Source organism: Gekko japonicus, unplaced genomic scaffold, assembly GCF_001447785.1.
Source record: "Gekko japonicus isolate JY-2015 unplaced genomic scaffold, Gekko_japonicus_V1.1 scaffold827, whole genome shotgun sequence".
Classification (NCBI taxonomy): Eukaryota; Metazoa; Chordata; class Lepidosauria; order Squamata; family Gekkonidae; genus Gekko; species Gekko japonicus.
In genome coordinates this window covers 383,807-396,000 of record NW_015174867.1, presented here as the reverse complement: position 1 = coordinate 396,000, position 12,194 = coordinate 383,807, and the positions used below count along the sequence as shown (strand labels likewise).

The following is a 12,194-nucleotide window of genomic DNA, read 5'->3' as shown; positions in this document are numbered from 1 at the left end:
GTTTTATTTTCCTTCGTGGAACCGCCATGTTCTCTCTTTGTTTACAATTCAACACCTCTGTTTCAGAGCTCGAAAGACTCACCGTTTCTCTATACAAGCTGAAGTAAGTCTCTCAAAATGTAATGCTGTTTCTCTCCCCTCTCCCCCCCTTCACTTCTTTGATCTATTCAATCGCTCAGGAGGCGTCCCTCCCTGCACTCCGCTTTCTCCACGGGGGGGGGGGGGGCTTCGCTTTACAAAAACAGTACGTTTATCTCTCACTCACGCTCATTTTTGGTCCCTTCTGACCTCGCTCTCTTCCATCGCTATTCCGCTTGATCTCCTGCTCTTGTCCCGGTCAGACTGGCTTACACCCATAGGTCACCCATCGGCTGGACCATCAGGGCAGAGGGAAGCCTCTATTCCACAGTTTCGAGCCATCGGAGAGGCTAACCCTCAAAAGCCCTCTGGCTTGGAACCCACCGCAAGGGTTCCGTGGGAGTGCCACTTAAGGTGGCACCCCTCCAAGCCAAAAGTGTGCTAGTCGCCTCCTCGAGCTTCGAGGAGAGCGACCGCCATCGCCGATCCACCCACCGGAAGCTCAATGGTTTTATTTCTTAAATACCACGTAACAGCATTAGGGAATAAAAGAAACTAAACTTACATTACTGAATTTCTCCCCCAAATCCTTGTAACTAGGTCATTCTAATTTTTTTTTTATATTACTACTACTACTGCCTTATTACTGAAGATGTATGAAATCATATGCAGGTTTTTAAATGATCCAAACATGAGAAATAGCATCATTATTGACTGTGATCCATAACAATGTCACTGTCAGTAATACCTCTAAATGCTTGTACACTGAATGGCAGGATTCGTGATGAAGGGACACAAAGTTCAATTTAAGCAAACATCTTTGCATAAACTGCCTTCTCTTTCTCCTTCTGGTTCTTTATCTTTTGCTTAATCTTCTGTACTTCCATTTGGATAGCTGTGGATTTTTTTAAAAGATCACATGATTAGACCTCATCTGTTTTCTGCCTGGGTATACAACTTCCACACCACCTCCAACAGTAACAAATGGAGAAAACTCTCCTTCCTTTATATGCACTGTCATTTTCCCTAGTTCATTAGAAATGCTGACCAAGAAACTGGAGGCACAGTGAATTTAGCCCACTTCTGTCAAACTAAAAATCCTCATCTGAATACATATCCTGGATTAAATGACAATAAACTATTTGCAGTCTCCAGTGGATATGGACTAGCTTATCAGCAAAGCTACCTAGCCTGTACTGCTAGGAAGAAGTCAGATGGATGCTTTACCTTTGTCTTGAGGAGCTATGCCTTGAGCCTGCTGGAGGGTAGCCTTTAAAGAAGTTAAAAAAAAAACAGACTTAGACAAAGTTTTTACACACCTTACTGTAATGTTTAAGCAAAAGCAAGAATTAATTACCAATGCCTGTTCGTAATCTCTTGTTGCTTCCAAGGCCTGAGCCCTTCTGTAAAGTGCTTTGGTATTTGTAGGATCAAGGGCCAGAACCTGTACAATGAAGAATACTTGCAATATTAAAGTAAAAGCAACTGTGGTAGTAATTTGACCCATCAGGATCTCTCTAAGGCAGGGGCAGCTCATGCACTCAATCAAACTGGGTTGTTTTCCATTATCAATCCAATTTGAATTGCTGTAACTAGCAGAAACTTCCCCTACCCAGATTCTAGTGCACACAAATGTATGTTATTTCTGTTTCTATGTTACTGTAGCCCGTAAACACAACCAGTTGCTATGCTATGATCAATTTCAATATAAACCTGAAATTTATTTATGATAACAGCACAAGCACAGTTTGCTGGCATGTTTTGCAGTATGTGTACATAACGGCAAACAGGAGTTGGACTGAAGCCTTCCTAAACCAGGAAGGAAACTTTCAATAGCACTTTGTGAGACAGGAGAAAGGAGGGATGCCAGTAAACTATGCTCAAATGGGAATGGACAGTTTTGACACGATATCTGAATGTTGCCATACTGTGCTTGCTTGCCTTTAAACATTTCACACCTGCCTCATCTTTAAACCCATTTACCCATGTGTGTTGGTTCAGACATATGGAGTGTTATTGTTATTTATTACATTTATGAATTGCACCATCCATACTATCGTAGGGCTCTGGGTGATGTACAATAGCATTAAGACAATAATCAGATAAAACAATCAATGCTATTAAGTTACATTATATAAAGACAGATGGTGAATAGTAATACTCAGGGGTCATTTGGGGGGGGACGCGGGGGGACGCCATCCCCCCGGGTGAGGTGCGGGAGGGCGGGGCCTGGAGCTCCCTGCTGGTGCCCGCTGGAGGTCGCTGCCAGCTGTGGGGAGGACACACTTCCGGTGATGTCAGGGGGTGTGGCATATGCTAATGAGTCCCCCTAGCTCTTTTTCTATGAAATGACCCCTGGTAATACTTATAATTAGTTATTCCCATATTGCAGACTGCTGGCCACTTCGTGGGCAGGGGCGAAGTGGTCGAAACGAGCATGGGGAACTGAGGAGTGTGCCAGCCGAGATAAAAACTAGCACTGCCCACAACCGAAAGCCTGGCGGAACATCTCTGCCTTGCAGGCCCTGTGGAACTACACTAGGTCCCGCAGGGTCCTGATGGTATTCGGCAGAGAGTTCCACCAGGTTGTGGCCAGGGCCAAAAAGGCCCATAAGCCCTAGTCGAGGACAGCCAAATATCCTTAGCACATATACAATCCATGAGGTTGGAAGAAGATACATGTAGCCCTAAACACACATCCATAGATTCTACACCATATGAGTGGTATATCAAACATATCCCAAATCAGTGTGGTTGCTTATAGATTGCTCCCATTTTATACCTTTATTTTCCAGTTTAAAAAACCCAAAACCATATACCTTAGCACAGTTTTCAATTGCGTCTTGCCATTCTGCTAGCTTCAATTTGCATGCAGCAACATTTAGATGGCAGGTCAAAGCTGCAGCATTCAACTTTGCTGAATCTTCCTTCCCTGCTACAGCAAGAGAAGCTTCTATGTATCTGTACAAAGTAAGATGGTTGAGTTAGTGTGGTCTCATTTGCACTGTTGAGGGCCATACTGCGTGGCCAAGAAAGAGAGGTGTTTTCTCCCATGCAATAGATAAGACATATATTTAGACAGCATGCTTTCTGCAGTTTGACTCTATTCATCAGAACAATTCTACAGGCACAGATAAAACTTACGTGTACTGTTATAAGACATGCAAATTAGGAAAGCATGGTTTTGTTCGCAAAGAGCTCTTAAAAACACAATTTTAACTACTAAGATAAAGGTAGTAGAGACAAAAGGGTTATTTTGAACATTAACAGTTACCTTAAAGACTTGCTGTACTTCCTTAGTGCCACTTCCCAGTTCTGGGATTTGAAGAATGTATTGCCTGTATTTTTTATATCTTCTGCTACAGATAAAATCTTGTCAGTCTGCAAAAAAATAAACTAGCACTCAGAAATATACACTTTGCCGTTAGAGAAGCTCTAATAAGTGAGCTTGGCTGTAGTCCTACTCAAACTGTTGGGTGCAGTCTATGCGCATAGCTCCAGTCACATTGCTTTTTTATCAGAATACCATTTCACTCAAAGATCTGTTGTATTATGATGGATACCTTTCCAGTGAAAATACTGAAGAATGACATGGATACTGCCTTGGCTCAAGACAAGCAAGTGAATAAACTGAACATATACAACTGCTCTTCTGTGCATTATAAGGCAGGGCTGTCTCAAGTCATTTTGCTGCCCCAAGTGGGTAGAATGGGAGGACAGCCTCATGGTAACAGATATGGTTCTCTCCACCTCTGACTTATTTTTTGAGGGGGAGGGGGGTGTTATGCAGTGGCAGCTAAGGTAGAATGCACCACTCCTCCTGTGCCATGTTTTCTGGGTTCCAAGGGTCTGGAAAGTAGTTCCATAGCTGATTACACAGTTGCCAACTCTGGGTTGGGAAATACCTGTAGATTTGAGGGGTAGAGCCTGGGGAGGGCAGGATTTTGGGTGGGGAGGGACCTCAGTAGGGTGTAATGCCATAGAACCCACTGCCCAAAGCAGCCATTGTCTCCAGGAGAACTGATCTTGGTCATCTGGACATCAGTTTTAATAGCTGGAGATCTCCAGGTGCCGCCTGGAGGTTGGCTTATGTTAATTTGGGGCTATGCAGTCACAGCTAAGGTAGAAAAGCACCCCCTCCTGTGCCACGTTTTCTGGGTTCCAAGGGTCTGGAAAGTGGTTCCATAGCCAATTACACGGTTGCCAACTCTGGGTTGGGAAATACCTGTAGATTTGAGGGGTAGAGCCTGGGGAGGGCAGGATTTTGGGTGGGGAGGGACCTCAGCAGGGTATAATGCCATAGAGTCCACTGCCCAAAGCAGCCATTGTCTCCAAGAGAATTGATCTGGGTCATCTGGACACCAGTTTTAATAGCTGAAGCCCTGACTGCTACGTCACATTGGGTGTCATACAGGGGCCATCTCAGCAGGATATAAGGACACAGAGTCCACCATTTTCTCCAGGGGAACTGATCTCTGCCATCTGGAAAGCAGTTGTAATTCTGAGTGATCTTTAGCCCTCACCTGGAGATTTGCAACCATGGTTTCCCCCAACAGACACTAAGGGGGAATTTATTTTACCTCAGAACATCAACAGCAAACTGTTTAGAATGTTAGAGGGAAAGGCCAGTGAGGCCGCATATGCAAATGACCTCTGTGTTCCGAGGCAAAGGCCAATGAGGCCACATATGCAAATAACCTCTGTGTTCTGACTGGCTGTGGGGGGGAGAGGAAGAGCAAACTGTTTAGAATGTTGGAGGCAGGACTCAGGCAAAGCAGCCAGTGGATAGGGAGACCCTCTGAATGACAGATCAGAGAGCGAACCGATTTTGGAGCGTGTTGGAATGTTCAGGGGAGTCCATGACCAAAATACAATTATATATACCGTAGCATTGAGTTTTCATCCTACAATGTTCTAGGCACGCCAAAATAGGTTGGCCGCATGAACTGCCAGTCAGAAGACTCTGGCTGGGTTGGCTGGCTGCTTTGCGGACTCCCGGCCACGTCAGCCTCGGCCAGTGTCTTTGGCTCACTCTGCTGTGGTCCTCGGACAGGACCAGACCGTCTGCAGGGTGAGCACAGGGGAAGGCCTCCACAGGCCCTGTGCCGCCTTTCCCTGCCCGCCTGACGAGCTGGACGGATGGGGAAAGCCTCCCTGCACCGGCCCCGGAGATGGAGCCGGCAGGCACGCCGCGCTTCCCTCACCCGGTGTGGCCAGACACGGGAAGGCGGTGGCCACTTCTTCGGGGGAGTTCCCTCCACTGGCCTCAGGGAGGGGGGATGCAGCCGCGCCCCCGCCCACCACAGACTCGCCCAGGGAGGTGCCGGGCCCTGCTTCGGGGGGGGGAGCCGCGAGGCCAGCCCCCCTTCCCTGCTGCGAGGCCTCTCTCTGCCAGCCGCACCGGTCTTTCCTCGCTCAGAGCGGCCTCCGCCAGCCAGGTTATGGGCCCTGCATTGGGGGGGGGGCTCCGCTGGCCCTGGCTGGGCTCAGGGAGAGGGAAGGCACCCACGCCACACTTCCCTCACGCGGCACAACCTCCGCCAGCCAGGCTATGGGCCCTGCATTGGGGGGGCCCTCTGCAAGCCCCGGCTGGGCTCAGGGAGGGGGGAGGCAGCTGCACCGTGCTTCCAGTCCAGTTACCTTTATTGGCATGTAAGCGCCGCGCTTCCCTCCCCCGCCACGCCCCGGCCCTGCGTCGGGGGGGCAGCCCAACCACCTTGGATTGCAGCGGCCACTTTCCCTAGGGCCCGTTGTCTCTCCCCACAATGGACCTTGCCCCTAGTGTGTATATATATATATATATCTAACAGTATAACTGCTGAGCATATATATACTCGCACACACATATATATGGGGGGGGCAGTTTTGACATGTTTAAGGATAACACATGGAAAAGAGCTATGATACTTGCTTCCATAAAGTCCATATCAGAATCCTCAGGAAAGTCTAGATGAGTATCTCCAGAATCATCCACTGGCAAAGCTCTCCAGTCATCTCCTTCCTTTAGCTCTCCACATTCTGCAATAATGCACTTCTGTTTAAAAAGGTATAAAATGCACTTTTATTCATTAAAACATAGTGTTTCCATACAAAGTTTAGCTAATATCCTTTCCTATGGATTTCAATTTAGCAAATGCTATCATGGAACTACATCTAGTATCTTTCAACCAACAAAAGGCATACATCTGCATACACCATACTTGAGCAAAATCTGAGCCCAGTGTAGCCAATTACATAACAAATGTCTGTTCTTATTTATTCCTTGGTAAATATTCTTGCGGTGACTCAAGTGGTTAAGACGCTAAACTGCAGGCTGTGAAAGGTCAGTAGTTCAGCAGTTCGAGACCCGGGTGCCGCATGATGGAGTGAGCTCCCATCTCTAGTTCCAGCTCCTGCCAACCTAGCAGTTCGAAAGCAAGAAATTGCAAGTAGATAAATAGGTACCACTTCGGTGGGAAGGTAACAGCGTTCCGTGAGCCTTGGTGTTTAGTCATGCCGGCCACATGACCACGGAAACATCTCTGTACAGCGCTGGCTCTTCAGCTTGGAAACGGAGATGAGCACCGCATCCCTAGAGTTTGATTCGACTGGCTTTCGAGCAAGGGAACCTTTACCTTTACTTAAAGGTTTCTAGTTTGCAATGCAGCTATTCTTTTATATGCTTTCAGAGAAAAAGGGAAAAGAGATCTTTCAAGTGGTGGCTAAAGTCTTACCTTAATAGATTCTTCCCCTTTTACGTCAACATTTTCTAGAAGCTTTACAACACCCATGCCTTTGATCACCTGTCCAAAGACTACATGTTTCCCATCAAGGTGAGGAGTTGGTACAGTTGTGATGAAGAACTGAGAACCATTTGTATTCTGTCCTGCATTTGCCATGCTGAGCAAGCCTGGCTGATCGTGCTGTATAAAATAACGTAACATTATTTGGAGAGAATGATTCCGCAGGAACTAGAGACAATATCCTAAGACTCCCATGATATCCCCTAAGCTTTACAATGGCTTGCCCTCACTAAAATAAGTTGCTTTCCTTGTGCTCAACGGGATTATTTTAAAAGTACAAGTATATATACTCAACACGTTAAAGCAATAATCATGAGATGCCAGTCTAAAGGTTATAAAACATATTCCTTATTAACATTTAAGTTTTTAACTTACAATGAAATGTGTAAGAAGGTGGAGTTTGAAACATTCCCTTCTTAAGACAATAGTTGCAGCCTACCAAATACCATATCTATACATTCTTCAGCTATTGTTAGGATGAAAATAAATATTTTGAATTATACTATCAAATTATTAATTTCATTACCTTGTAATGAAAGTTTTCATCTTCAAATTTCCCCCCATATATACATTCTCCACCTGTTCCATTTTGATTTGAGAAGTCTCCTCCTTGGATCATAAATTTCTTGATAACTAAACAGTGAGGACCCAAAGAGAACAGATGGCACTAAGTCAGACAGCATCCAGAGTGTCACAAAACTCCACTTTGTGAAAGAAAGGAATTATAAATCTTTTATTAAACAAGACACTTGGAGCCAATTTCTTAAAAGTGATTTTTCAGGAAAAACATAAAATCAGGAATTTTCTCCAGAAAAAAAATTCCAGGGTCCTAAACGCACTGTGATTTGATTCAGCATGCCTATTTTGACTTATATTCAGTAAACTAAACTTTACCTTATATTATTTAAGAACATTTTTCAACAGCCAAAAACACGTCCACGATGCACCATGGCCATACACTTATCCATTTCCCCAGAAATTAACAGTACCATCCTAAACAGTTACACCCTTCTAAGCCCACTAGGGTGTAATTCTCCTAAAGATGGCATTATACCTCTTGTTCACCGAGGACACTAGTGCACCCCAGTTGCACTTGCATTACCTGATAATTTCACATCAGATTACTGATGACAATAACCCATTGTATGAGAGAAGACAAAATTTAAGATTTTATAAGTAATTATATTTTTATGGTTGTATTCCCTCACCCATTTACTAATCAATAAAGATACGTGTTTTCTTTCATACAGTCCTTAGGGGATAACAACTCACAAAACATTAACTACAACTTTGAAACCACCAAGCTTGCTTGATACTGTATCGGCTATAGGTTCCATTCACTGCTGTTGACTTTATGAAACCACGTATTTTGAAAACATGGAGGAAATGTCTGAAGAAAAACAAAGTACTTGAAATTTTTGTGCCCCAAACCTCTGTTCCTGACAGTTATAAGGAGATAGCATATGTTCGTCTAAAAACACTTGAGAGTGCAGACTGAAACACAACAGCCTTTCTGTTAAGCAATATTGTAGCTTGTTTACATTATGAAAACATTGTTTGGTGATTTCCATAAAAAGCAAGTCAACCCTCCTTCTCCCCTCCCCTTGACATACACACACAGGAAGTTTAGCAGAGCAGTTCCTTGAGGAACCGTACTAAGAGAATAGGGACAAGGGAGTGGGAGGATAAGAGGTAAATATGGACCTACACTTTTCTGGAATCATCTGGCATGTTCTCTGTATATCGGCCAAAAGAAGGCAGGGGAGAAGCAGGGCTCTAGGGCTGTGATCACACACACTCAATAATCCACTTTCAATGCACTTTCCAACTGGATTTTTACTGTGTGAACTGCCAAAATCCAGTCTGAAAGTGCACTGAAAGTAGATCTTTGAGTGTGTGCACGATCGCAGCCTTTGACCCACTGAGACTGTGTAAGCAAGATCTTAAATTGTATTTCTAAACTAAAAAACTAACGGTGGTGTTTGCACGGAACAGACTGACATCACAAAAACTGAACTGTCAAATTTTGGGAAGAACAGTAACTCAAAGTGGCATATGAACACTGGTGACAGCTAGGAGGAAGAGGTGTGGGGGAGGAAGCCACAGCTACAGATACTGATGGGGGGATCCCCCCACAAGTACTTTTTTGATCCCCTTCTTTTAATCTTCTACAGTAGGTTATAAGAAGAAAATTATGCATTTCACACACTTGTACTCATATGCAGGCCATGAAAAAACCCTCTGCCGTACCGAAAGCAAGAAACTGCAAGTAGATAAATAGGTACCACTTCGGTGGGAAGGTAACAGCGTTCTGTGTGCCTTGGCGTCTAGTCATGCCAGCCACATGACCACGGAAACATCTCTGTACAGCGCTGGCTCTTCGGCCTGGAAACGGAGATGAGCACCGCATCCCTAGAGTCGGATTTGACTGGCTTTCGAGCAAGGGAAACCTTTACTAGTACTACAAAGGAAAAGCTCTCACTGCCTTTAAAAGACTTCATCATGAAAGGGCCTCAGCAAACTGAAGAAAACAAAGACAATATAAACTTACTCCTATGGAAGGGGCATCCTTTAAAATGAAGAGGCTTTCCAGTTGTGGGTCCAATACCTTTCTCTCCAGTACATAATGCACGGAAGTTCTCAGCAGTTTTAGGTACAATGTCAGCAAACAATTCCAATACAATTCGGCCAACTGAAACGACAGAGGCTTAAAGCTTTATTTATCATATTTATACTCCACCATTTCTTCAATGACCTCAGGATAGTACACACTGCCATGTATCCTAGCACTGCACTGAGCAAAGTTTGGAAACTTCCTCTGACTTAAGTAGCTCTTCCTCCAACAGAAGAGCTATTTAAGCTAGAGGAAGTCCCCCTAGGCTGGAGGAATTTCCTATGGCAGGATACATGGCATTGAATTTTTTCCACTGTATCCTCACAGCAAGAACGAGTATGTGAGTTACTTGCCCAAGATCACTATGAGTACTTCATGACCAAGCAATATTTTGACTATGACATTTCCACCTCCCTAGACTATGCTCTAGTGTGGTCCCTACACTAATTTGACCTGTACAGCTTTTTAGTATGAATCCAAGTAATGATGAAATGCCAACAATTCTGGCAGGTGTAATCTAATAAGAGCTCACACCACTAACACCATGCCAGTCCTTAACAACATAGTTTGAAATAACAATTCTATGTTCTATTGAAATTGTTGCTACACTTGGCACACATTCTGTAGGAAAATTCCTATCCAGCAGTAAATAAAATGCCATATTCCTAAATTATACCCTCGTTTTGGAGGATGCATTTCTCACTTTGGAGAGCCAGTGTGATGTAGAGGTTAAGAGTGTCAAACTAGTATCTGGGAGACCCAGATTCGAATCCCCACTTATGCCATGGAAGCATGCTGGATGACCCTGGCCCAGTCATACTGTCTCAGCCTAACCTACCTCTCTTGGGGTGCTGTGAGGATAAAATGGGGGAGAGGATAACAATGTAAGCCACTTGGGATCACCATTGGGGAGAAAGGCAGGGTACAAGTGAATTACTTTTTTCTTTCAGCTGATATATTGATGTTTATACATTTCAAATTCCCAGCAATGCTTCTCAGCTCATTCACAAGTGCCATTCAGATCAGAACCAATGTACTGATTATTGATGGCTGTTACTTACAGGGGGCTATATACCTCTCCAAACTAAGCAATTGGTAATTACACCCCACAAAGTTGTAGCTGTCCATCTCTTTATACAGAACAAGGTAAACCAGAACCATAAAGGTTTTAAGGGGCAACAAAACTGGCCTTCAAAGGTACCACAATAAACTTGAGTATTCCCAAGAGCAATAGGACCAGGGAGTGAAAAATAAGAGAATCTCTTTATTTTTATTCTGTGGCTACACATGCAACCATCAGAATCTGACCTAATATGATGATTAGTTAAATCTGCAAACAATGTGATGCATTAGGGATATTTTGACACTGCTTTGTATAAGATGGTTGTAGTGTATGATGCAGGGTGGGGATGGAGGACTAGGTTTAAAATTTCCTCATCACAGCATGGCCACAAATCTCAACAGATTTGTCAGTCTCATACCTGACAGCTGGTTTACACATAGAACAGACTCAAATCCCCCCCCCCCCCCCCCAATGTACCACTTTAGACTGTTGCCGGCAGAATCGCCGCCCCCCTTTTAAAAAAATAAATAAATCCTGCATACAGAAAGAAAATATGAGAGGCAAAAGGCTGGCATAAAGTTTCTTCCGGGCATGCACTGAAATCGAGGCGGCTTTATTTTCAACGGGAAAAACGTATCGAGTTTTGCGATTCCACCAACTGCAGCCTGAAGTAGTATAATTCTGGCAAAGCTTCACAGTTTGACGAAGCTCCGTGTCAAAGCTCTTGATGCTCGAACTTCAAGCGTTTAACTACAGGAGCTCTGGACGCACGTGCCTAATGCCTATACCCTGCATGGGGGCACCGTGAAAAAGAGCCAACACGCATTCAGTTAAAGAACAGGGGCCAGTACCTGGGTAAGCTTGGGCAAAGTGAAATGGCACGTTCAACTGCACACGCGTTAAATACAACGTAATACTGACTCGATGCGTGCAACAAGAAAAAAAAATCACGTACACTGTAAAAGAATGACACGCGCATTCACGGTGTGTACAAAGCTCCACGGACAATTCTCAACACACGGGGTGGGGGTGGGGATATAACGGTCTAAGAAGGGTCGCTTCTCCCCGCCTCCTCCACCCCGTCTTTCGAACAACGAAGGAGCCTGCAAAAATCTGCACACAGCAGCACACGCATGGTGCCTCAAGAGCAGCCGGGGAGGAGGTCCGGCTCCCCCCAGTAGGCCGTCTCAGGCTCCTGCCCCTCCTGCCCGGAGACGTTCCACCCCCGGCCTGCACTCCACCACCCCCCCGCGGCGCGCAGCCCCCGCCCCCACCTCGTTCCGCCCCCAAGTCCACATCGAGAAAGACCCGGGGATTGCTCGGGTTGGAGGGCTTGGCGAGCGGAGCGGCGTGCGACATGCTCCCTGCTACCGACTGACACACGCCGCAGACGGACCACTTCCCCGCGCGGCTTCTCGGCCTTCCGCTCGAGGGCCGGCCGAATCAGACTCCGCCTTCCGGGCTCAGTCGGGTCCCCCGCCCGGCCTGGAAGGTTCCTTGCGCGCCCGCGTGCGTGCGTGCGTGCGTGTGCGCACAGAGGGTTAAACTGCGAAATGATAACGCCTGTGCTGTGCGAGCTGCCTTCGAGAGAGGATGCGCCAGTTTACGGAAGGCTGCGTTTCCTTGGCCTTCTTCACCCGCAGTCCAACTCAGCAGG

General features: G+C 45.5%; 1 protein-coding gene across 1 annotated transcript; it reads right to left on the bottom strand.

Moving 5' to 3' along the window:
- Positions 1–550: 550 nt before the first annotated feature.
- Positions 551–11,928, bottom strand: PPID (peptidylprolyl isomerase D). The gene is made up of 10 exons (XM_015424757.1): positions 11,812–11,928; positions 9,412–9,552; positions 7,387–7,493; positions 6,792–6,980; positions 5,990–6,112; positions 3,353–3,459; positions 2,898–3,039; positions 1,436–1,522; positions 1,306–1,348; positions 551–973 (listed from the first exon to the last, which is right to left on the bottom strand). The coding sequence occupies exons 1-10, from the start codon at positions 11,894–11,896 to the stop codon at positions 885–887; spliced, it is 1,113 nt and encodes a 370-aa protein (XP_015280243.1). The 5' UTR covers positions 11,897–11,928; the 3' UTR covers positions 551–884.
- Positions 11,929–12,194: the final 266 nt, after the last annotated feature.